At 39.9% G+C, this 27513-nt stretch overlaps 1 protein-coding gene across 3 annotated transcripts in view; it reads left to right on the top strand.

The window, feature by feature from the left end:
• Positions 1-27513, top strand: part of LOC136874172 (uncharacterized) — a 423563-nt gene that overhangs the window by 311831 nt on the left and 84219 nt on the right. For all 3 annotated transcript variants that reach the window (XM_067147758.2, XM_067147766.2, XM_067147776.2), the window contains one exon: positions 10016-10148. In XM_067147758.2, coding sequence (XP_067003859.1) covers positions 10016-10148 — 133 coding nt within the window. The remainder of the gene's footprint in view (positions 1-10015; positions 10149-27513) is intronic.

Raw genomic sequence — 27513 nt, 5'->3', positions numbered from 1 at the left:
CACGCCTCAACGCTAACACACTCTAGCTCAGAAAAGTGAGAACTTTCTTTGATATTTTCGGTTTTTCAATAACTTTGAGATCATCAGTTTCTCTATTACCGATGTTTAGGCTATATTTCTTGTATAGATGGGAGAGCCTTATTAATTCGTGTGTATTTTCAGGCCTACCTTTATACATCGTTACTCTTACTATTATATACAAAATTACAGGAATTTAGCTAAAACAGGAAAGAGAAGGGTTAATTACTTAACATGAGAAATCTTCGGTACAGTGAAATAGCCAAATGTATCAATTATGATCATATCTTCATTCATAGTTTAATGTTCGTCTTCCTGATATTTTCTTATCAGCATTATGCAATACTAGCAGACTATTATACTAGTGATCGAAAATTACCTGATTGGAAGGACGGGAGATAACAGATAGAAAACAAAGATTTGTTCACTAACGAAGAAGGAAGGATACAGAATACAGGTAGCAGGAAAGAAATTCTTGAAAATACCGGAAATTCAGAAACACTACGAAAAATCGAGTGAAAAATGGAAGTATTCACAATGACTGAAAAGTAGGTTGGTCAAGATGTAAAATAGGAAAACGAAAAATGGGAAGTAATGATGATATGATGGATGAATAATGACATAAAGAGAGAATCAGATAAGGAAAATTATTTGTATGATACAAATGCATCTGGATAAATAAATACGATGATATGTATTTAGTAATTTTCCAAGTCCTGGGCAAGAGAATGTAATAATAATAATAATAATAATAATAATAATAATAATAATAATAATAATAATATAATAATAATAGTAATAATAATGAAGACCTACAACCTGTTTTCCAGTCATTGACCGGGTCAGGGAAGTAATGAATGAATCAGATATTGCCTGTTAGTACGATGAGGTCGCCACTCCCAAAGTGATTTATTAATGACAGATAGATGCTATGAAATGAGAATGGAGAGTGTTGCTGGAATGAAAGATGACAGGGAAAACCGGAGTACCCGGAGAAAAACCTGTCCCGCCTCCGCTTTGTCCAGCACAAATCTCACACGGAGTCACCGGGATTTGAACCACGGTATCCAGCGGTGAGAGGCAGACGCGCTGCCGTCTGAGCCACGAAGGCTCCAATAATAATAATAATAATAATAATAATAATAATAATAATAATAATAATGTTACTGGCTTTTCGTCCCACTAACTACTTTTACATTTTTCGGAGATGCAGAGGTGCTGGAATTCAGTCCTGCAGGAGTTCTTTCACGTGCCAGTAAACCTACCAACACGAGGCTGACGTATTTGAGCAGCTTCAAATAACACCGGAACTGAGCCAGGGTCGAACCTGCCAAGTTGGAGTCAGAAGGCCAGCGCCTCAACCGTCTGAGCCACTCAGCCCGGCCAACAGAATGTAATATCCTGTACGTGCTGCTTCGTTAGACAAATGATCACTTCCCTTACACTTAGTAAAGGATCAAATTTATACTTCACACAGGCCTTGGTTGTAATTCATGAGATTATAGCCTCCTTCTTATGCCGTGATGGGGGTACAGTAACCGTTTTCATTCCACAGCACCGAGATATAGTCCAACTAATGGCAGGGATTCTGACGTAGTGCGATCTTCTTGCTCTGTGTTGGATATGGCTGAATCATTTCAAGGCTCTTAATTTGCATATCGTCGCCGTGATTACACTGTGATGTATGCTATTAGAGTTTACATAGAGAATATCATCTCGCTTTGCGGAGACTAACATGTATACTCACTACAGACGATATAATTCTGTTCCTAGAAGTATCGAGAGAGCAAATATCAAATGGAAAGGGAGAGAGCGTGAGAGAGAATTTGTATTTCGCAAACGGATAGAAGGGGACAAGAAAACAGAGAGAGATACGGTGAATCTAGTCATTTGACGCTGAGAAATGGATTAGGAATGCTTGAGTTATCCCGTACTAACTGTCGCACCCGCAATTGAAATTATATCTTACAGAAATTCAGATCATTTTTATTAACAATCAGCTTCTGTTGAGGATAATCATAAATATATTTCCTCAGGAATAGCCGCAGGGGCTCTCAACTTGGGAACGTTGGTTACGTCCACGGGTCCATGAGCTGAGTCCTGACATTGCTTCCACTTACTTGTGCTAGGCTCCTCACTTTCATCTATCATATTCGACCTCCCTTGGCCAACTCTTGTTCGTTTCCGAACCCGACGGTATTAGGTCACGAGGCCTAGGTAGTCTTTCATTTTCACGCTCTTCGTGGCCCTTGTCTACTTTTGGCCGATACCTTCATTTTTCTAAGTGTTGGATCCCTTCCATTTTTCTCTCTCTCCAATTAGTGTTATATAGAAGATTGTTGTCTAGCTGTACTTCCTCTTAAAACAATAACACTGATCAACAGAAAATAACTTTCGGTGGATATCTTGGTATCGAACACTCGTTCTAAGACAAATCAAACATTTTGGTCCAAAATATGCTAATAATTTGACTCTATCACCCAACGTTCTTGAGATATACGATATTTAGCCTACATTATCATTTACAAATGTTTAACACTGTATCGAAGAAAACAACTCGCAAACAGAAGGTTCACTAGAGTACCGACTGCCCCATGGAGTAACAATGAACATGGCTTTAGCTAAGAATAGTGTAATAGCGCCAGAAGCTCTCAACTTGGGAACCACGGGTTCATGATCTGAGTCCTGGCATTGCTTTCCAATTACTTCTACAGGCTCCTCACTTTTATCTATCATACAGTATTCGACCTCCCTTGGCCAACTCTTGTTCGTTTCCGAACCCGACGCTATTAGGTTGCGAGGCCTAGGTAGTCTTTCATTTTCACGCTCTTCGTGGCCCTTGTCTTCCTTTGGCTGATACCTTCATTTTCTATCGTATCCGACCTCCCTTGGCCAACCCTAGTTCATGGCACATATTGGGTTTGTTTGTTACATAGCCGCACACGTAGCAAAACAGCTTTGGTGAATTCATGCAACTTCTGGTTGCCATAATGTCCACTGTCACTGACAATAAAACAGAAGAAGCTGAAAATGTTCCGCTTTAAATGTTAAATAACGAAAAACGAATGAAAACTATTCTCGATGAACGCTGTTCCATAAAAAATAAATCTTTGTCAAAATCTTCAAAACCTGACGTGATAGAGCGGAACGGTTTTCAGATTTGAAATCAGTATGAAAAACTGCACTAGAAAAAATAAATAAAATGCCGAATATCTACCCTTTGTAAATTAGTGTAATCACCACCACTACCACCACCACCACCACCATCACCTCAGGAATCCGAAAGTATTAGTGTTGGTAGTTCTCTGAGGAGAATGTTGCCATGCTTTGTTAATTATATTCCTCAGTTATATTCTAAGTGAAATATTCTGCTTTAGCATTTCCTTTATTGTATTACATTTTAGTTTCCTTATTAGTAAATGTAATAACATACAGTAGCATTTATTATGTTGTACGTTGAAAGTTTTGGGGCGTGAGGTGAGAGTTTTGTTATGTTTCATGTTGTTCTTAATGTTGCTTTTATGCCACTGAAAAGTAATTTAAAGAACAGGTTTATTAATTTACTGTTTTAAATATGCAGTGCTCAAGAAATGGTTTGCACATTACGATTTCACGTAGTATATAGAGGGTGTCTCTTATAAACTCAGACCGAACGCACGGTCTTTGTACTCTGCGCTACGGCAGCTTCTTCAGCCGAAATTATGCCTCGAGTGGCCGCCCTGCTTTAAGCGTGTAAGATTTCATATAAATTTTACCTTATAAAAGATGCTGGAAGTGTCGTCCTTCCTGGGTTGTACAGGCATTGTGTCTGGCAACCACATTCTGGCCGAGACGAGTGAGTTCTGCCACTGTAATGTTTGTGATTTCATTCGTAATGTTTTCTTTCAGTTCCTCCAATGTGTGAGGATTTGTTCGATACACTTTGACTTTCAGTTTACCCCCACAAGAAATAATCGCACACTGTTAGATCTGGAGGACTAGGGAAAAATATACTAACACTGATCACTCTGTCTGCAAACACTTCCGAGATTGTAAGAAGGGAATTTCTGCTGTATGAGCAGGGGCTGAATCTTGTTGAAACCACCCTCGCGATTTTTCTTCCTCCGTTAGCTGATGGAAGAACGGCGTCAAAATGTCATCTGGGTACCTCTGTGCATTTACTGCCGTCTCGAAAAATGTAGGCCCAGTTATTCGTCTTGCACTAACAGCGCACCAAAGACCAATATTCCTATCATAATGAGGGACTTTATGAACACCATTAGGATTACCTGCACGCCAATAGCGGAAGTTGTGACTGTTCACACGACCATTAAGATGAAACCAGAACTTTAACATACCAAAATACGGGTTTGCAATGATAACTGTCTCAACATGTTATCAGTTGAGACTCAGACTGGCGACTCATGCTTGCCGGGTCGAACACGCGCAGCCGGCTTGCAAGGTCCAGAACTTTGCGCATGCCTCCCATACTGCAGTTGCCGTAGCGCAGAGGACAAATACCGTGCGTTCCATCTTAGTATACATGAGAGACCCTGTATTCCTTAGTTATATTCTAAGTTAAATATCCTTTTTTAGCATTTCTTCTTTGTATTATATCTTAGTTTACTTGTTAGTAGACAATAGCAGAGCGATGTAATAATATAGCATTAATTGTATTGTACCTCGAATGTTTTAGCGTGTGAGATGAGAATTATGTTGTGTTTCATCTTGTTCTTAACGATGCATTTATGCCACTGAAAAGTAACTTAATAGGATTGTTATTTACTGTTTTAATTGTGCAGTGCTCAAGAAATGGTTTGCATATTATGATTTTATGTGGTATAATATCGCGAAATCTCAAATATGTTTACAGTATGCACTGTAGGCCAATGTCTGAGAAACATATTGACGCTAAACCTAGATCAGGATCGATTTGTCAGACAGGAGACATTTGTCGTGTCAATCAGTTTAACAACAACATTTCACGTAATTCAGTGGTGATGATTATTGTTTTAAGAGGAAGTACAGCTGAACAAACATCTTCTATTAACACCAGTCAGAGGGGGTAAAACGTACAGTTCTAACCCTCCATGCAAGCAACTAAATGTTGAAATATGAGCTATGAATTTTAAGTACAGTAAATATAATAAAGTATCAGAATATATTGTTTATTTATTCCTAAAAATTACAATCCTTTTCTTAATCACCGTTGTAGGGTCGATTACAATAGCAGTTTTCCTTTTTTCTACCACTACAAACGCTGAATAAATGTAGAGTTTCACTTAAGCCTTACTAGCTACATTGGGGACGATGACCTAGATGTTAGGCCCTTTAAAAAGGAAGCATCAATAGCTACATTCGGTGTGGACATTTTTCACAAAAGAGACAAAAGCTTGAGGGTATTGAACCAAGGAACACATTACAGAAATAATTATGCAAATAGTTTAATTTGCCTAGGATTCGAATCAAAAGGAATACGAGAGTTTGATAGAGCTATCCAAGACTCAAAACTTCAATCCTTTCCAGGCCCTTTAGCCCTTCAACTTTCGGCGCAATTGAGGAAATTGCTTAATTTTACGGTTTTCGTAATATGGAAACCCCTACTTTGTATGCTAAGAAATTGTTTTCAATATTAAAATGGAAAGGACTCAACACTTCAAAAAATGAAGATACCGGCAAAGGAAAGGGAAATGCTATGAAGGGCTTGACAATGAAAAACTTCCTAGGCTCAAAAAAACCTAATACTGTCGGAGTTAGGAAAGAACAAACGGTTGCTGATCGGTAACGGACGGGACACCCACGCGAAACTACTCACAGTGGTGGTGATTATTGTTTTAAGGGGTAGTACAATTGGGCAACTATCCTGCATTAACAAAAATCAGAAGGAATTGGATGGTGGAGATCGAACACTTCCAAAAGTGAAGTTATTGGCTAAAAACAGACACGAGCCACGAAGGGCGTAACAATGAAAGTTCTTTTTTTTTTTTTACGGTTCGCTTTACGTAGCACCAACATATGTAGGCCTTATGGCATCGATGGGATAGGAAATGGATAGGAGTGGGAAGGAAGCGGCCGTGGCTTTAATTAAGGTACATGTACATTTACTAGGTGTGAACATGGGAAACCACTGAAAATCATCTTTAGGGCTGCCGACAGTGGGGTACGAATCGGCTGTCTCCCTAATGCAAGCTTGCAGTTGCGCGACCTTACCGTACGGCCAGCTCGCTCGGTATGAAAGACTCCCTGGGATTCGGAAACCTAATACTGTCGGGTTCGGAGAAGAGTTGACAAAGGAAAGTCGGATAGGATGGATGAAAGTCAGGATCCTGACACATGTAAGTCGAAGCAATGCCAGGTCTCAGCTAAGCGCCCCATGGTCCCTAACCCACGCTTCGAAGCCCTTGGGGCCCCTTTTATTTACCTCTTACGACAGGCAGGGTATACCGTGAAACTACTGACAAAGATGATCTCTTTCAACACGTCGTAGGTCCACAACTACTGCTACCTCGTTCCGCCAAGATCTTCGGGAGGGTCACCGGAGTGAATGTATCAGATCACACAATGTGAAACCTGCTGCACGACGGATTGATATCAAGAAGGCCTGTGCGATAAAACTCCTCTTAATATGCCTAGTTTACAGTATGCCATTTGCTGAGACAATTGTTGGCGACAGTTGTCCTTTACTGCGGGACAATCGCTGACCAGTTCAGTTGAATGAGAACCCGTTCACACGAGAAAACTATTCCCACAGCAGTAGATGACTAGAAGTGGCTTAGTGCGCAGCATCTGTAGTATCCTCTGAGGAATTAAATTTATTTTGTAATGATATGTGCCAGGAATTCATTGCTGAGTCATGCGAAGTTTTGACCTCAGTCAGAAATGTCATCTGTAATATCAGAAAGTGCCGTTTGACGAGCATTTTTGTCTTTGTACAGGTCACCGTGCTGGTCCCACACACATCGTCGTTCCCAGCTCAACATTTTTACGTTAGTATCGTCACCCCACTTTGGAGCCATATTTAAGCGAACAGCCTACAAATAACTTAAAATGAAGGTATTTAATTACCAAGACCACGCAGGCAGCTGCACCTCTCGGTTGACACGAGCGAACTGGCACAAAAGAAATATCCAGCGACAGGACTGTCACGTTCACACGGCGCCAATTATTGTTGAGACAATAGCTACGGGTGGTGGGGATTGCAGCTGGGGCCAATTGGTTGTCCTCCTCCTGGAGACAATCGATTGACTGGACAATTGGACCGAAGTGTTCACACAAAGCCAGTAATTGTAAGCCAGTCAACTGTCTTCTGACAGTTGCCTCATCAACTGGCATCATGTGAACTAGGCATTGAATCACACCCTAGGGCAGCTCATGGAATGTGGGCAACATCACATGGCATCAAAAACAGGGAAAGCGTACCCTCTTTTCTGATGCTGGCCCCAAAAGCTTGCACCCATACAACAGGAGCGTTAAAGTCTGAAGACGATCTGGAGAGAGATGGAACGAGCCCTTCATCCTAGAGCGCCATCAGCAACAAGGGAGTTCAGCAATGTTTTGGGATGGGACCATACTTGGTCGACTTTTGCCTCTAATTCCTATCCAGAGTAACGTATTGGTTTGGTATACTGAGGCAACATTCTTCAACCTGTAGTTACAGGATTTGCTATCACTGTGGGTGATGGCTTTACCACTAGTGAATGATAATGCTCGCACCCATTTAGCCAGAGTAGTCAATCAGTTCTTTGAGACGCGTAACATTCTGCGAATGGTGCGGCCGGTATACTCTGAGGACAGGAACGACTGAACAGAGGAATTGCCCACTGTCCTGATAAGCATTCACCAACTGACTGAAGATGCTATCAACAGTAAGTTTGGGGTAATCTGCTTCAAAACAAGTTAGATTCGTTGGAATTGAGTAGCCTCATCGTGTTCAGACATGCCTCGGGGCCCGAGGTGGCTATACACAGTATTATTCTGTTACACAACGAACAATAATTTTGTGTTAAAAATCCCACCTTACCAAATTTGTACTCTTGTTATATTTCTATTGCTTTTATATAGCAGACTGCCTGTTGTTTTTCCTTGTATATAACCTTCGTTGAGTGATTGATTGATTGATGCTTGTTGTTTAAAGGGGCCTAACATCTAGGTTATCGGCCCCTATAACCTTCGTAATGTATAATGTAGGTACTTTCATGTAGCAGAAATTACAGTATACTAAACCAGGATACGAGACATCTTCTTCCGAACACCGTGTATTGCAGTTGTCTTGAACATTGTAATTGGGACTCATGATCTGTTATGTTCACAATAAATAAATAGATATATCCCAAGGATATATTCAAGAGGGATAAATGTAGAATGCTGATCAGAACATCCGACACTATCCAGTCACTGACAGCTAAAAACATTGCGTCCTGGAGTGGGAGTGAAGTGGACTCAGGAAAGGAAGGCAATCAAAGATGAAGGAATACTGGGCTAAGAAGGAAGTTCACCGGAGTTAGAAACCACGTGGTCCAGGGGGCCTAACGAAGTCATAAATAAATAAATAAATAAATAAATAAATAAATAAATAAATAAATAAATAAATAAATAAATAAATAAATACACCGGTGTCAACATATACTCCTCGCATGAATAATACTATTCAGTTCAATTATGTAATCGTAAATATTAAAGCAGTCCTGGTTAGCAATAATAATAATAATAATAATAATAATAATAATAATAATAATAATAATAACTTGTATGGCCTCAGCTACCATGTGCGGGCATTTGGCTGCTTGTTCGTCAATTTCAACGTTCCGTTTTACTGTAGACCTACTAGATGGCGGAGTAAACCTAATCTCTCTTGGGCGTCACGAACACTTTTAGCAGAATGAAGCCACGTTGTCTCTGTCACCACTGATCATTTTCACTGAAACAATTGTTCCTTCTTGTTGTCTTTTTAACTGTGTGTAGCCGTACTTCCCCTGTCCTGTTCGAATACGGTTTAGTGTCGAATATTCACGTCGGGAGGGATGAAATCCTGCAACCCTTCTTGTTGGCTCTTAAATCAGGTGGGTGTTTGTGGTGGATTTTCATTCCAACGTGCCCTCCATTTGGTGATAAAACAAAGGGTAACGTTGTTATTATTATTTATAATTTGCTTTACGTCGCACTGCCACAGATAGATCTTATGGCGACAATGGGATACGAAAGGGCCAGGAGTGGGAAGGAAGTGGCCGTGGCCTTAAGGTGAAAATGGGAAACCACTGAAAACCATCTTCAGGGCTGCCGACAGTGGGGTTCGAACCCACTATCTCCCGGATGGAAGCTCACAGCTGCACGCCCCTAACCACACGGTCAACTCGCCCGGTCAAAGCGTAACGACGGTCTGAAGACTTGCCCATAGTTTTCTTCACGATTTAAGCAGATTTGTGGTTGACCTGCAGGGCACTAGAAATGCTATAATAAGTAAGGAGGAAGAGTAATGCAGCTACACTTAGCAAAAGTTAACTATAATTTAAAATGGTCCGGAGAATAGAATTTCAGTAATACTTCATGATGTCGTGTCTTCTCTGTGGTTATAGAGCATGGTTTTCCGTGAAGAAATTTGTCTGTGTTTTATTTCATCTGCGAACAATAGAAGAAGGGTAATCGGAATGAGGAGATAAAGGCTAAGTTAGTAATGAACTCGATGGATGGAGCTGTACGCATAAACCGGTTTCGGTGGTCGAGTCATGTGGGGGCGAATAGAGGAGGATAGGTTGCGTAGGAGAATAATGGACTCTGTTATGGAGGGTAAGAGGAGTAGAGGAGGCCAAAACGACGATGGTTAGACTCAGCTTCTAACGGCTTAAATATAAGCATATAGAACTAACCGAGGCCACAAAACTAGTTACAGAGGCCTGCAAACTGAACGCTGAAAGGCACAACAGTCTATAATGAAGATGTATATATGTAAATATGTCATTTCTAGAATCGGGTCAAATAAAATATCAATAAGCACTTATATTCGAATCTGGTCTTGTTACAGTTGGCGTGACGGCAGTTAGGAATGAAGAGATGTGTCAGAACAAGACCAGACTGGATTCTTGTCTCCAGGAGCTGCCCCAGCTGGAATCACCGGGAATACCAAGTGACAAGGAGGGTGTGGACACCGCCTGCAGGTATACTAATCTATACTAATATATACTATAATATACTATATATACTATAATATATACTATAATATATACATCTATACTAATATATAAAGAGGTAAGGTTTGTTTGTATGTAATGGCTAATCTCAGGAACTACTGGACCAATTCTAAAAATTCTTTCACTAATAGAAAGATACATTATCCCTGAGTACTATAGGCTATAGGGGGGGGGGGCGACATGGGGAGATATAAAAATACTAGGCTAACATAGGCGAAATATCGAATTTGTCGTACAAAGACGAAACAAAGCTCATTTTAAACCCCTTGGCGCAAAGAACAAAAACATGTTTTAAGGCCCTAAAACCAACCGTTATTGAGATGTTGGCACCACACTACTCCTCCTCTAGTAATCCGATAAAGAAATGAACTGCCGTAACCATGGCAACATCAGCTCCAGTATGCTTACAGCAGCGAGATTATCTACAACATATCACAAAAACCTATCATGTTACAGACATAAAATTTGGAATTTGAAATCTCCTTTAAAATAAAAGTACACAAATGTTTGTTTTCAGAAAATCCACTTAAGAGGTGAGGGTTGAAAAGAAGTGAGGAAGGAGTTGAATTCTTTATATGAGGATGCATATATCTCAGAAACGGAAGATGTTACAGACGTTAAAATTGGCAGACCGTATTCGGCAACTCTCTTAAAAATAAATGAACGCTTTTTTTTTTCTGGAAAATCCACGTAAGGGGGGTGAAATTCTTTTAAAAAGCGGGTGATATTTAAAAATAAGCATCTTCTTCTCTTCTACCGGTGTGTGGTCGCGTATGCGAACTGTGTCGTACATGTGGATTTGACGCTGTTTTACGACTGGATGCTCTTCCTGACGCCAACCCTATGTGTAGGGATGTATGTTCCATTGCGCATTCCTGTTGTGTTTGGTAATGTGGTGTGTTGAATGCATATGAAGAGGAGAGTGTTGGTACAAACACAAACAACCTGTCCTCGAGCCAGAAGAATTAATCACACGCGATTAAAATATCGGACACAGCTCGAAATCGAAACCGGAACTCTGTGAACCGAAGGCCCCAACGATGAACTCTCAGCCAAGGAGTGGGGCAGTTTTTAAAATTAGTATGTCTACAGTATATCTCATAAACTTAAAATGTTACAGGCGTGAACATTTGTATTTGTAATCTCCTTTAGAAAGAAAGAAACCCCCTTTTTCTGACTCCGTTTCTCACATGTAGAGTTCCATGCCGCATGTTCCAGATTTAGCTCTGCCAGTAGCTTGGTCATCTTAGCCTCAAAAGATAATTCCACAAATATGGTTTACAAAGAGGTTCTGGCGTAAATGAAATGCAATTTTTCGGCGAGTTTTTATACTTTAGGGATTTTCACGTAATGTCTTAGTGCAGTACCGAGGAACAATTAATTTTTATCAACTTACGAAATCCTCGCGAGCGAAGCCATGGGTAACAGCTAGTATGTTATAAAATGGAAACTTGGAGTCAATCATACCTTGAGTAAATTGAGTTTAGTGGATCCTATGACACTACCATCTATCAGAGGTAGGTAAATTTCAGGCACTAAAATCTATATATATAAAATAGCTTGTCCTGACTGACTGACTGACTGACTGACTGACTGACTGACTGACTGACTGACTGACTGACTGACTGATTCATCATCGCCGAGCCAAAACTACTGGACATAAAGAAATGAAATTTTGGGGATATATTCACATTATGATGTAAGTGCTCGCTAAGAGAGGATTTTTGATATTCCTTCTGTAAGGGGGTGAAAAGGGGAAGGGGGGGTGAAATTTTAAAATGAGTGTATCTATATCTCAAAACTTTAAACGTTTATAGATGTGAAAATTGGTATTTAGAATCTTCTTTAAAAATAAGGAAACAAGTATTTTTTGTTTTCAGAAAATCCCAATACGAGGGGTGAAAAACAGTGAAAATGGGGGGAAAATGGGTTGAATGCCTTTAAACAGGATACCGGTACTTATATATCAGAAACTGAAGATGTTACAGACCTCAAAATTGGTACTTTTGATCTCTTTCAAAAATAAAGAAACACGATTTTTTTTGTTTTTGGAAAATCCAATTAATGGGAGGGTGAAAAGGGGGTGAATTTTTAAAATGAGTGAATCTATATCTCGAAACTTTGAAAGTTTGCTGATGTAAAAATTGGTATTTAGAATCTTCATTAAAAATAAAGAAACACGCATTTTTTTGTTTTCGGAAAATCGCAATAGGAGGAGTGAAAAAGGGTGAAAAATGGGTTGAAAGCCTTTAATGAGGCTACTTATATTTCAGAACCTGAAGATATTACAGACCTGAAAATTGGTGTTTGGGATCTCCTTTAAAAATAAAGAAACACGTATTATTTTGTTTGTGGAAAATCCAATTAATGGGGGAGGGTGAAAAGGGGGTGATTTTTTAAAATGAGTGTATCTATATCTCAAAACTTTTAAAGTTTATAGATGTAAAAATTGGTATTTAGAATCTCCTTTAAAAATAAAGAAACACGTATTCTTTTGTTTTCGGAAAATCCCAATAGGAAGGGTGTAAAAGGGTGAAAAATGGGTTGAATGCCTTTAATGAGGCTACTTATATTTCCGAACCTGAAGATATTACAGACCTGAAAATTGGTATTTTGGATCTACTTTAAAAGTAAAGAAACACGTATTTTTTCGTTTTTGGAAAATCCAAATATTGGGGGTGAAAAGGGGGGGGTGAATTTTATAAAATGAGTGTGTCTACATCTTAAAACTTTAACATTTACAGATGTAAAAATTGGTAGTTAGAATCTCCTCTAAAAGTAAAGGAACACGTATTTTTTTGTTTCCTGTAAATCCTAATAGGAGGGGTGTAAAAGGGGTGAAAAATGGGTTGAATGCCTTTAATGGGGATACATATATCTCAGAAACGAAAGATATTACAGAACTGAAAATTTGTACATGGGATCTCCTTTAAAAATAAAGAAACACGTAATTCTTAGTTTTTGGGAAATCCAATTAATGGCGGTTAAACAGGAGTGACAGGTTGGGGTGAATTTTTTGAAAGACTATATCTACAGAATATCTTGGAAACGTAAAATATTACAGACGTAAAAAGTGGGTGTTTGGAATTTCTTGTAAATGTAAAGAAACATAGGTGATTTGTTTTTGGAAACTCCACTTAAGGGGAACTCAAAAGGGGTGACATTTTAAAATGAGAATTTTAAAATTTCACAGTATATCTAAAAAACTTAACATGTCACAGAAGTGAAGGTATTTTTTATCTCTATTAAACATAAAGAAACGTGTGTTTTTAGTTTTCGGAAATACCACTTGGGTGGAGGGGGTGGTAGAAGTGACTGAAAATGGTGTTGAATTCTTTTAATTAGGCTACTGATATCACAAAAATGAAGACGTTACCGACGTGAAATTTGATATTTGCAATCTGCTTTAAAAGTAAAGAAACACGTATTCTCGTAAAATCCAATGAAGGGGGTGGGGGAAATTGAAAAATTAATTGGCTTAATTGTATGAGAACACATACATCTAATAAAAACTAAAGTTGTTACAGACATGAAAATTCGTATTTGGATCTCCTTTAAAAACAAAGAAAAGCGCGTTTTGGTGGGGAAACCATCTTGGAGGGCGGGAGTGTAAAGGAGTTGAATTCCTTTCATGAGGACACATAAATCAAAAACTGAAGAAGTTAGAGTCGTGATCATTGGTATTTAAGAAGATCCTTTACTATTAAAGAAACAAGTATTTTTTTGCGGGAAAATTCACTTGGGGGGGAGGGGGGAGTATTGTGATATGAAGTGCAGAAAGTAAATTATTTTTATTGGGATACTAATATCTCAAAACTGAAGGTAATAGACGTGAACATTGGTGTTTGGAATCTCCCTTAAACATGAAGAAACAAGCGTTCTTTTAATTTGGGGGGGGGGGGGTGGGGTGGCGGTAAATAAACTTAACGGCGGTGGGGTGTAGAAGGGGTGAGACCAATTGATTTTACTGTTATTAATGTACTTATAAGGATCCTCCGTTGCTCAGGCGGCAGCGCGCCGGCCTCTCAGAGCTGGGTTCCGTGGTTCAAATCCCGGTCACTCCATGTGACATTCGTGCTGGACAAAACGGTGGCGGGACAGGTTTTTCTCCGGATACTCCGGTTTTCCCTGTCATCAGCCATTCCAGCAACACATAATAATAATAATAATAATAATAATATCCCGGACCGTCGTCAAATGTGCGGACCGCGCTGGAAACGGCTCCTGGACGGGTAATGACTAAGAATGCAGTCCGGCCGCGGGTTCAGTGCCGCCAAGGCACCCAATATGACACCACGCCGGATCTCCTGAAGGATTTTATCCATATTAAAAATGATTATAGGAAAAGATGGCAAAGATTTACGGACCCATCTGACCGGGAGGAATACCTGAGCCTAGCCCGGGAAGTACGAAATCGATTGCTGGAAAGGAAGATTGAAAAATGGGAGGAAACGTGCCGTAAAATAATAGAAAACCAGTCAGATCGGGAATTTTGGTGGATTCTCGCAGAAAACGAGTCAGATCGCGAATTTCGTCGGATTATATATCTAAAACAATAAGCATTCAATTATAAATTTCAGTATAATACCGTAGCGAAGCACGGGTATCTTGCTAGTATTCTACAAAACTGTCGAGTAACAAGAAAAGTAAATGACACGTGACGGAATCGCTGTAAACTCCTGAAGAAGCGCGAGTAACAAACTACAGAAACATTGATGATAACCGCTGAAGGCAATTTTTTTTTTCCTTTTTGCTACTGGTCTTACGTCGCACCGACTCAGATACGTGCTTTTAGATGAGAATTACCGTGAGAGATACTAGATCTAGTTCGGTTACCGTATGTTTAGACCAGAGGTGGTGGTGATGATTATTGTTTTAAGAGAAAGTACAACTAGGTAACCATCCTCTATATAACACTAATCAGAGGAAAAATGAAGATATCGGCCAAAGGAAGACAAGGGCCACGAAGGGCATGAAAATGAAAGACTCCCTAAAACTCGCAAACCTAATAGCGTTGGGGTCGGAAAAGAACAAGAGTTGACCAAGGGAGATCGGATAGGATAGATGAAAGTGAGGAGCCTGGCACAAGCAAGTGGAAGCAATGCCAGGGCTCAGCTAAGGGCCCTGTGGTCGCCAACCCACGCTCAAAATTTCAGAGCCCCTGGGGCCCCGTTTAGTCGCCTCTTACGACAGGCAGGGGATACCGTGGGTGTTATTCTACCGCCCCCACCCACAGGGGGTGTTTAGACCAGAGGTGCTCACGTTGGACATTTCGTCCCGCAGGCGCAAAGCACTGAGTGGGCGGGCAGGCAGGCGATGAGCGTATGCTATTCAGCCACAGTGACGTCGGGGTTACGTCACAGGCCGTGAAGGTTAGGCGAAGTTCTCCCAGTCACTCTCGATCACGGCGGCGATACCCGAGTTTGAAATGCAGGCAGAAATTGCAGAAATCCACATCATTTTCAATTTACATTGTAAGGAATACATTATTTATGTTCATTGCAATTTACATATTTTGACCGGATACAATAAAGAGTTAGACGTACAGCCTCAGACCTTTTTGTGCTGCACATAATGAATTATAATTTTCGCTATTATATTTTAACAGATAATTTCCGAAACTTGTCTGATATACTGTAATATGGAGTCAAGATGGATTAGTCGTAGCTGTGGCTTGCGGTTGCTTGCATTTAAATTATCTGATAAACCAACATTCCAAACATGCTTACCGAGAATAACATCAGTTAAATTATTTATTTGAAGACATTACATTAATTTTATAGTATGAGATAAATAGTTTTTTTTACACTCTGGCATTATTGGCCTTCTTATCGGGAGATAATTTGTTCCAATCCCACCGTCACATAATGTGCATTTTTATCGATCTAACTGGACAAAAATAATGTTTTCGACCTTTTGTCCTGAGCCGAAATATCTGTTCACTTATGTTCTTGACTGTACAAGGAATGTTGGGATGCATGAATTTTAAGTCTTCGCCAGCTATTGGTTATGACCAGACAGCATAAATAAACCGCGACTGATTCGCTCGCTCGTTGTCGTTCTTTAGTCGCAGTGAACGCCTTGTTAATAGAACTGCAAATGATACTAAACGAGTGGTCATCGTAACTGGAATGAGTGATAATAAATAATACAGCTATGTAGTTTTGCATTAGATGAGAATCAATGTTTTCGGCAGTAGTTTGAACCCCACAAAGTAGATTACAATTGGCATTTTAGATATAGAGTACATGATTTAATATTACAAGGTATTTCAGGTGATCCGGAGCAGAAACTTAAAGGAACGGTTATGATATTCTCGGGAAAAGTTCTCCTACGATGGACAAATTGTCACAGGCACTATTTCATATCTTTACATTTCTAAATGGCTCGCTGGAAATTTAAATTAGCCGGTATAAATCGCAGTTTAAGGCTACACTTTCAATTACAGTTGTACATAAGCCAAAAGAGGGTACAGGGGGGCGTACTAAGAAATTATTTAGTGTTAACAGTACTGAATGAAAAGGAAGGAATGTGCAATCATTGATACAAAGCATCAGCGCGGATGAAATGTATTTGCTGAAACCTAATTGCATCTGTCAATGGATAACACAACTTTTTTGAGTTTTGAATTTTGTAATCAAGTCGATAAATATTACAGTTTGTAGTTTAGGCCTGAGACTGAACGAATTTATAAGGATGTACAGTCAGTCTGGCATCGAGTAAATATGCCAGTGCCTCTTCATCGCTATACTGGATAGTATTTGATGAAGAGATCGATTCCTTCAATTTATTAAATTTTATGGCTCTCTTTGGAGGCATTTCTGCAGTATCTCCCTTTCCTTCAGCTCATTTCTTAGATTCCGCAGCGAAATAAATTTCATCTGCGCTGGTATTTCGTGCAATGAATCCACCATCTTTCTTTTACTGTTAACACTGATGTCACTAAATAATTTTCTAGGGCTTCCCCTTTTAATCATACTTAATTTAATAATAATTTAATGTTATTTGCTTTACGTCCCACTAACTACTTTTTAAGGTCTTCGGAGACGCCGAGGTGCCGGAATTTAGTCCCGCAGGAGTTCTTTAACGTGCCAGTAAATCTACCGACACGGGGCTGTCGTATTTGAGCACCTTCAAATACCACCGGACTGAGCCAGGATCGAACCTGCCAAGTTGGGGTTAGAAGGCCAGCGCCTTAACCGTCTGAGCCACTCAGCCCGGCTCTAATCATACTTAGGCCAGGTACAACTCTCCCTTAAAGCAGCGTGTTTCTTCCGGAAAAATTAAATTTCCACTCAACCATTCGGAATTCCTTTCTAAGAATCTGTCATAGTGCATGTGACATTTTGTCCATTGCAGAAAAACTTTCCCCAAAACACCCGAAATGTTTCTTAAATTTTGTTCCAGATCACCAGGCCAGCCAGTTTGACACGCTTTGCATGTAAGCTTTGGAAAAGCATCCTTCCTGATTATATTAGACATGTTCACGAAATTAATAACTGGTTCGATAGAAGGCATTTCTGGTTTAGGAAAGGTTATTCTACTGAAGCTCAACTTGTAGGATTCCAGCAAGGTATAGAATATATCTTGGATTCAGGAGGTCAAATGGACTGTATCGCGATTGACCTGTCTAAGTCATTTGATAGGGTGGACCATGAGAGACCACGGCAAGAGTAAGTGCAATTGGACTAGAAAAAACAGTGACTGAATGGGTTGCTATATTTCTAGAAAATCGATCTTCAGAGAATTAGAGCTTTATCTGACCCTGTAATAATTAAGAGGGGAATTCTACAAGGCAGTGTTATTGGGGCTTTTAGTTTTCTTATATATATAAATGATATGAGTAAAGAAGTGGAATCAGGGATAAGGCTTTTTGCGGCTGATGTTATTCTGTATAGAGTAATAAATAAGTCACAAGATTGTGAGCAACTGCAAAATGACCTCGATGATGTTGTGAGATGGACACCAGGCAATGGTATGGTGATAAACGGGGTTAAAAGTCAGGTTGTGAGTTTCACAAATAGGAAACGTCCTCTCGGTTTTAATCACTGCGTTGATGGGATGAAAGTTCCTTATCACTGTAAGTACCTACGTGATAATATAAGAAAAAATCTTCATTGGGGTAATCACATAAATGGGATTGTAAATAAACGGTACAGATCTCTGCACATGGTTATGAGGGTGTTTTGGGGTTGTAGTAAGGATGTAAAGGAGGGCACATACAAGTCTCTGGTAAGACCCCAAATAGAATATGGTTCCAGTGTATGGAACCCTCGCCAGGATTAGGCTACTCCCATATGAAACGCACCGTCACCTGGTGGAAAGTCTCAACAACAGAGTCGTCAGGGTTGTGATAAAGGCAAAAGGCGGGCCAACATCATATTAATAGTAACTACTAGAAAATATGTCACCAGAAACTCTTGTCTTCAGTTTGAAGTAAGTATCCGGATAATTTTGATCAGATAGATTACGCAAGACCAATTCCAACGTTCAGACCATAATATTTAACAAACATGGCGGCTTAAGTAGTCGGACTACTGGTTTTGGCTAACGCGAAAGTATCACGTATGTATTATACCAACGGCGGTAATTTAACATGATAAATGTAACATCATAGGAAAAATCACCGTTGTCATATGAAAACGCTTCGCGAACAACTACCCATCACTTATAATCAACTAGAATCACACATATTCTACTAAAATAGACGGACAGCCCCACAGCAAAAGGGAACAACAACCTGATTATTTCCACTTAGTCAAAAACGTTTTCTCTTAGATTTCACTTTACTGGACGATAAAACTGTAAAAATGATATTTATAACATCATTTTGAAAGTTTAAAAATATATTAAGGTGCGAAATTCCTTAGTTTTCACTCTCATGAAAACTAAGGAACATAAGACGTTGCCTTAGTTTCGAAGTATTACACAATTTCTAATGTTCAGCGCCCAATGAAAAGGAAGTAGGCCTACACCCGAAATGATTATAGGTGGGCCGACATAAGGTTGCACATGACAGCTGCGCACAATGTTGGTCACACTGCAATGGCGCACGAAGCGATGTTGCCGTCGCAACGTCAGCTGATTGCACGACACGTGAGTTTTTAAAAACACGGGAGAAATGTTTTTAATGTCATCGCGATGACACACAAAACAAATGAAATAGGCCCACAAAAATCGAACTTTCAACTCACCGATTATTCATCACACAAAATTATACGAGTTAAATATATTACGTTCTTATTATCGCGATGTTAGAAAATACGGAAGAAATCGGCCGACATGGATCTCACTTCAAATACACCAATAAATGTTAGAATAATGTACACCGGTGCTAACACAAAAGGTTTCAAGTAAAATCTGTAAAATTTACCAAACAGGAACTTTATTTTCATACCTGATTCACAAAGGTAAAGGGTCTATACCTTACAGATCACTGCCATCACTACCGTCACCTTCGTTGACATTGTCATCGTCGTCTAGGCAGATCATCAACTCCTGAGAGTTACTGATGATGCTATGTATTGCCATTGCCGAGTTAATGAATGCTGCGACATGGCTAACTTCCATCCGCCACAAAGCCGCATCCATTCGAGCAATACTCTCCCGGAACAGTCCTTCCACTTCAGTAATTGTGAAGGACTTGATATCAGTGCGTACGCAATATTTTACTTCACCCCATACCGTACCGGTACCAACTCAATGACGTTGAAGTGACAGTGGTATAACCTCGTGCCCTTGTTCCTTCGCTACCTCGTCATTTATTTTTTTCTTTTGCTATTTGCTTTACGTCACACCGACACAGATAGGTCTTATGGCGACGATGGGAGAGGAAAGGCCTAGGAATGGGAAGGAAGCGGCCGTGGTTTTACTTATGGTAAAGTCTCAGCGTTTGCCTGGTGTGAAAATGGGAAACCACGGAAAACCATCTTCAAGGCTGCCGACAGTGGAATTCGAACCCACTATCTCCCAGATGCGAGCTCACAGCTAAGCGCCCCTAAGCGCACGGCCAACTCGCCCGGTGTCGACTTAGTCATACACGCTGGTATATTTCTTTACTGCAGCCATTCCACTAACAGTTCTTTACGGGCGCTTGAAGTAGGGGTCTTGTCCATTATATGAAGTGGTAAGGTGCATTGTCTGTAACAATGACAGAAGAGACCTGGAGCTGTAATATCGTACTCGTGTCTTCGTGTTGCATCAGCCTGGAAAGAATTAATTCCTGTTACAGGAGATAGCTTAATTCATTTCTTTCCCGGAGTGCTGTGAAACACGTCCCTACTATCAGCACCGTTTCTGTTACTGCTATGTACCCCAGTCCCTTTTTCCTTCTTCTTGGAGGCGAACACCTCTCTGAATAACAGTACACCGAGCTCGATAGCTGCAGTCGCTTAAGCGCGGCCAGTATCCAGTATTCGGGAGATAGTAAAAATGGTTTTCCGTGGTTTCCCATTTTCACACCAGGCAAATGCTGGGTCTGTACCTTAATTAAGGCCACGGCTGCTTCCTTCCCACTCCTAGCCCTTCCCTGTCCCATCGTCGCCATAAGACCTATCTGTGTCGGTGTGACGTAAAGCAACTAGCAAAAAAAAAAAAAAAAAAAAAAAAAAAAAAAAATCACAGTACGCTTTGAAAGCCCTAATGTTTGACATATGCGTTCCACAACATGATCTGCAGGAACAGAGAGACGACCATACAAACGTACGAATTTCCTCTCTCTCTCTCTCTCGTAAAACTCGCTAGTTCTCCCATCGCCCTCTACTATGACTGCGCTAGCGCAGTCATAGTAGAGGGCGATGGTTCTCCGCACTAATTCTAATGCCTGACTATTAAGGGACACTCCGCGGCGCAAAGTTTATCACTTCGTGCTTCATGACTATGTTGTCATTTCCGAGACATCGCACTGCATTCGTTAAAATAAAATTTCACAGTAATTTCACAATGAAAACAAAACTTTCATAAACGCGCGAATCACATCTAACCACGTGCTAGCGGCGACAGACAAAACGGCAACACTTCAATTGGGTAGTCAAGCTACTTACAGATGGCACCACTATACTACCCATATTGCCAACAACAATCAACTGAAAATAATTTGTATTTATTTTGTGACTCGCTGAAACCTTATAACATTTTTAAATGCTCATATTTGTGTAAGCAAGTAAAAAATTATAAGCACTATACGGAATTAAATACGAATTAATATGAATAAAATGCGTAACTGTATCTGACATAAAAAGTAGTAGATTAGTGATTCTGATTGACGGGTGACGTTCTTCATTTCATTTTTGTAGTGGTGACAACATGACTTACAACTGTCAAGTGCAACCTTGTGCCGCCCACCTATCACAATGATGAATGCACACTGCTTTGACATTGACTTTAAAACAGTCACGATGTATATTCCTAATCTACTTCTGTCTTAATGTTTCATTCCTTAGAAAACTTAAAAATAGTTGTATGAAAGGCATTGCCGCAGTTCAACTTAAACCCGGTTCACAATACGACCAAAATAATCAAACTCTCACATTATTGCTCACGATTACAGATCCTAGGTGTCCACTGACACATAAATACACTCGCAACCTTTAATTCTACAAAGAAACGAATATTTGTAGTCAACTTTCATGAAATTATAGCGACAATCCGGATTCTCGATTTGCCGTCTTTGAACTATCGAGAGTAAGGTCTGAGGCAAGACCGACTACAATATATCACACCCACCATCACCTCAATTTCTATATACTGCCTGCTCTGTGCCGCGAGAATTGCGTTTACAGCGACATTGCAGATGGCAGGATTTACCGCACCCAGAGCACATGTTGGTTTATGAGAGTTTGTCCGTAATCTATATATATAAAATAAGTTTTTTGTCTGTACATTGCTCATAATTTGAAAAGAATGGTATTTCTGTATCGGTCATGTCCACAGGAACAAGGAAATGCACTTTATACTTTTCCGTAATTTCTGTCTGTCTGTCGGTCTGTCTGTCTATCTGTATGTATGTATGTATGTATGTATGTATGTATGTATGTAGGCCTATGTATGTATGTATGTATGTATGTATGTATGTACGTATGTACACGCATCACTAGAAAACGGTTGAAGAGAACTTAATGAAAATCGGTATGCAAAGTCGGGGGATGAGCCACTAAAATCTAGGCTATAAATAATTTTATTCACGCTGAGTGAAATGGTAGTTTAGGGGAAGGCCTAAAATTTTATTCTCAAATATTTATATTATTAGTGGTCCTATAGATAAATACTACATAATTAAAGTCATATAGAATTAAATTTCCGATCGTTTATGTCATATATTTATACCGTACCGACTATGATAACACAAATATTCATGAATTTTTGTTGATAAGTCCATATCAAGGACGAGCCACGAGGAAATGGGTTATCAGGATTTAATGTGAATCGGTATATAGAGTCGGGGAATAAGAAACTACAGTCTAAGCTATAAACAGTGTTATTCATTATGGATAAAATGGTAGTTTATGGGAAGGCGCCAAAACTTTAATTTTTTAATACTTGCGTTATTGGACCTATCGAAAAGTACTACATAACAAAAGTTATAGAGAATACAATTTCCGATCATTCATGTTTTATTCAGTTTAACCGCAGCGACTGTAAGAGTGGTATTTCAGAAAACTAAATGTGAAGGCCTACAATATCGAAAGCGCATAACAATGATCAACAGTAACATTACATTGACCATTGTTTGTTGTGATGTTCTTTGTCTTACGCTGCGATCGAGGGAGTTAGAAAACTTTCTTCTTTAGCATGCCATTCCTCTGGTTCATACATTTTCTGATACTGCTGGTACGTAACACATTGGTTCATCATAGTATTCCAGCTATTCTATCCCTATTCTGACGCGCTGTTTTGAATGTGCAGGATCTAGACTTAAGGCAGAGGCTCATTAAGTAGTAGTAGTAGTAGTAGTATGACCTGGTCTAGAATTACAATTTAGGTCTATTCCAAATTATAGCACCACAATTCATTAAATAACTAAAAATTCAACCCTAAAAAGAGCCATTTCTTAAGAAAAATTTCTTCCCTTTCACGTTTATTAAATTCTACATTCAGTTTATTCCAAATTAACAGTGAACAGAGGGTTTCTCCTCTGGCTTGGAGGAAAAATATGCCTCCAAGTCAGATAGATTTTTCCGCCGCCAATGCAGTGAACTGAGATTTTCCGACTCATCGGGTACTTCTAAGAAACAGATTAGTAAAAGGGCATAGTTTTTGCTCTGGGACTGTCCACTCTCCTCCCCCTAGAAAATAAAAGTGTTTCTCGATTCACGGCTGTCTGTCCTGGTCATTTCAGCTCTCGAACTTTGGACTGTTAGATCGGCACTGTACTACTGTTCGTTAAAAGTGGGAGAATGTGTGGTTTTTCATATGATCGAGTATTTCATATGATAGCATTGCTTTTAATCACGACATTCCTGGCGTCATTTCAGTTGGGTAAACCACTAATGCAGTTTTTCAGAGGATGTAAACAGGCAGGTGGAGAGTGAGAGCCTGCCATTATAATGAAAATTCCCCAACTTGATTGTGACTGATGGTAGGCAAGAGGACCTATCATTACAATGAAAATTCCCTAACCCAGTCTTCAAATAAGAAAAGACGGTTGGTGAGTTCCCAGTCGCGTTTCTTGGGTAACGTTAAGAGCTATGCAATTTATTACAATGTTACAACGTGTACTCTACCTAACCTACAATTTTGTATACAATGTAAAATTCCGTAGCGAAGCACGAGTACATCAACTAGTACCAATATAAAATGAAAAATAATCCTTAACATATTACTAATTGAGAAGATAATGCACAAAGAGAAACTAACATTTCACATTTGAGCTTGCTTAAGATATAGAAACGTAAAATACATAATATCTTACCTGTTACAGTAGATATATTAGGATCATCCCACTGCTGCATGGTACATAAATTTCAGAATTTTCTCGCCACGAGTAACGGAGCACCTTTTCAGTCCTTTTGTTACTGTTATTTACCAGCAGTGGATGCGCATTTTTTTCTATCATTATTTCGCTGACCCTTTGTTCATGACCTGATTTCAGGATACCTTTTATAGCACATAATGCTATGCGTGTGTCCGTCATGTCATTATATCCACCACCCAATCTCACTGCACGAAATAGAGCCTCTACTGCGTCTCCAGAAAATCATCAAGTGAGAACAAAAGAGAACCCATTTTGTAACAGATAAAACACATATTCTACTACAAATTTCACAGTTACCGAGACAGCATCTGTCCTCCAATTAGTCAGACACTTCAGTTTTGCACGTTTTTGTTCTAACTTAATGATGTTAACGAGCTCGATGAAATCATCATTCAACCGTTGTAGTATTTTATCTACTGGTGAATAGAAATGCACACAATCTGGATTGTTTTGCCAAAGGTGCCGAGTTCCTTCAATGACATCGTGGAATGTGAAAAATGTGTAAAATGATACCATGAAGCGCGCCGTCGATTCCGCTTCTGAAAACTCTAAACTTGCGTTGATAAGCGGGCATGGTTTTCTTTCACGAAGCGAATAGCAGCAGTAACCGCTGGGGTATTATTTGTATAGCAGAACATCTATCTTTTCGAAATTCCTCTGTTCGATGTTTTTTTTTTTCTCTCGTAATACCGAACAGGTTTGAATGTCAAGTCTCTCTGCAGGCGATAAACTTGTTTCACATATTTGAAGGTGATGATGCCATTGCTGACATTTCTCTGTCTAGGAACTGGAATCTCACATTTTTTATCAAATGGTAATAGTCAAAACTGAAAAGAAATTTACGACATGGATGAGTCACACAGGTTCTCACATTTCCCTCTCCAAAATGTTTAAACATAGAAACATTTGTTCTATGATTGTCAGTCAACGGCATTTCTGAACTAAAAGGAATAGATCGGAGACCTCTAATCTTTTAACGAGGAAGTAGGCAGCAGGAATAGGTAACTTTTTGAAAATCCGTTTACAACAAAACACAACAATTTATTCGCGAGAGCAGATTATCTTCCAATATCTGTGCAGTATACACCTTCAGCGTTGACCACGCAAACGAACGGGTCACTGGTCTGGTCGTGGAGGAGCCGTACCTAACTGGCCGCTTGATCGGCAATCACTGTTACACTGCTCTCTGTCGGTCTGACAGTTTTATATTCAGCTCTAAGTCTTTCCGTCACTAATTGGAAAATACCGATACCTGTCCAGAGTACTTTGTGATGGAGCTGACACTACTGTAGACCAGGAGCACTCCCATATCCGTAACCGTTTGGGATACTACTATTTGTTCTGATCGCGCGGATTTCGTCTTGTGAAAATTATGGATTTGATATAAAAGATAAATGATCTGTTGTTCATTATATTTAGTTTATTCTTTCAATTATACTATCATTTCTGGCTTGTCTTCGAATTTCCTCTGCAGTCTGAGTTCATTACCGGAATGGTTAGTCACCAGCTTTTATCGTAGTCTCAGAATTCTCGATCGAAGCCTCTAATGCAGGGCCTCTCAAACGCCCAAAATCTCACGCGTGCAGATGGAGGCGCAAGAGCTCCGTGCACTGTGCATCGCTGCCGCTCGGCATGGCTCGGATCAACGCTTAGTCTCTGGGCTACTCGGCTAAGCTCGGCTCAACTCGCCTATGCTCGGCTCAAGTCAGCCTGGATTTGGAGCGCTACGGCGCAAGTGGGGCAGAGGGAGACAAGCGGAGCGAGCGAGACAGGCGTGAGGAAAGAGAGAGTAAGCGCTATTGCTCCAAATCGAGGAGTGGGGGGGTCTGCACTCTGTTCGACCAAGCCAAGTCATCTCTTGCACTGTGCACAGTGCATGCACCAAGCGCATGCACCCCGAGAGGCCCTGCTCTAATGTATGATTTTCTGTTGACTACTATCATCCTTACTCGTTGGAATATGGACATCGATTGAGACATTATTCTTAACATGAATTTCGTACCCGTCATCCAATGTATTTCCTGCGGTTGAAGAGCTTGTTTCATCATAGATTTGTTCCGAAGAAATATCTTGTCGTTGTCTGGTCTTTCGTGGAGCTAGTATTCTGGTTTGAAGATAATGGGGATAATTCGAAAACCGACTAGACACACTCTCTGCCTTCAATATATTTTTCTTTTAGTTTTATATTTCATATCCATCTCTAAAATTCAGGCTACAAACACGAGAATAGTCGGATGGAATAAACTCGCTACCCTTGGTTGAACCTTGCCTTGATATAGCGTTAAGCCAATTTCCCCAAAGTTGTTTATTTGGGGGGATTTCATGGAACCTTACACCTGAAGAATTTGGATTCATTGTTATGATATACAGAGAGGAACACAACAATATATTCATCATTTTACAACCAGAGACACACACATAAATACTCGACACAAACGCACGCGAACACAACAACGTGGATACGGAGATAAACTGGATGCGTTAGCTGGCGCCCATAGCGCAGGTTTTTTACATTAAGAGCTCACGCTGAGCAGCATCACTGCCTTCGTGATGTACAGGCCGTACTGTAGCTCCGATGACGCCACGCAAAGAGGCGAACTGTTTCCTCCGTCCAACCTATGCAATGCAAAGACATGATACGTCTGTACCTTGCAATTATGAAATATCCACAAATGTTGTGTTAATATAACAGGTGAGGTCATTAACACATGTAATCGCATCATAAGTCGTAAGTCAGGTCTATGTAGTTTTAGGAGAAGTAGGTTTGAAGAGAGAGCCACGCGGTCGAAGCTTGAGGATTTTACTTGTCAATGTAGCCAACAAATCATTATTAGACCGTATGCATTAACACAAATTTGGAGACAACAACAAATAATAATAATAATAATAATAATAATAATAATAATAATAATAATAATACCTCCACACCTCTAGATGGCCATAAATACAGCACGTTTCTCGTTTCTGTTTCTTGACACTTCTGGCACTATCTTTCAGACCCTTGCTTCCACACAAACATTTGTATCATATTTTATTTATTTATTGCACTGACCAGCAAAGTCTGTTAGTTATTTCCCACATTCACGGAAACTGCCCAGTAAATGTTACTCGCATTAATTTTGGGGAGAAAAGGCAGTGCGTACTCAACATTACTAACCAAAGATAATAATATTAATGTTATTTGTTTTACGTCCCACTAACTACTCTTTTACGGTTTTCGGAGACGCCGAGGTGCCGGAATTTCGTCCCGCAGGAGTTCTTTTACGTGCCAGTAAATCTACCGACACGAGGCTGACGTATTTGAGCACCTTCAAATACCACCGGACTGAGCCAGGATCGAACCTGCCAAGATGGGGCCAG

The sequence above is a fragment of the Anabrus simplex genome, chromosome 1 (assembly GCF_040414725.1).
Source record: "Anabrus simplex isolate iqAnaSimp1 chromosome 1, ASM4041472v1, whole genome shotgun sequence".
NCBI lineage: Eukaryota > Metazoa > Arthropoda > Insecta > Orthoptera > Tettigoniidae > Anabrus > Anabrus simplex.
The sequence above is the reverse complement of the archived record's forward strand: the minus strand, read 5'-3'. Positions and strand labels throughout refer to the sequence as shown.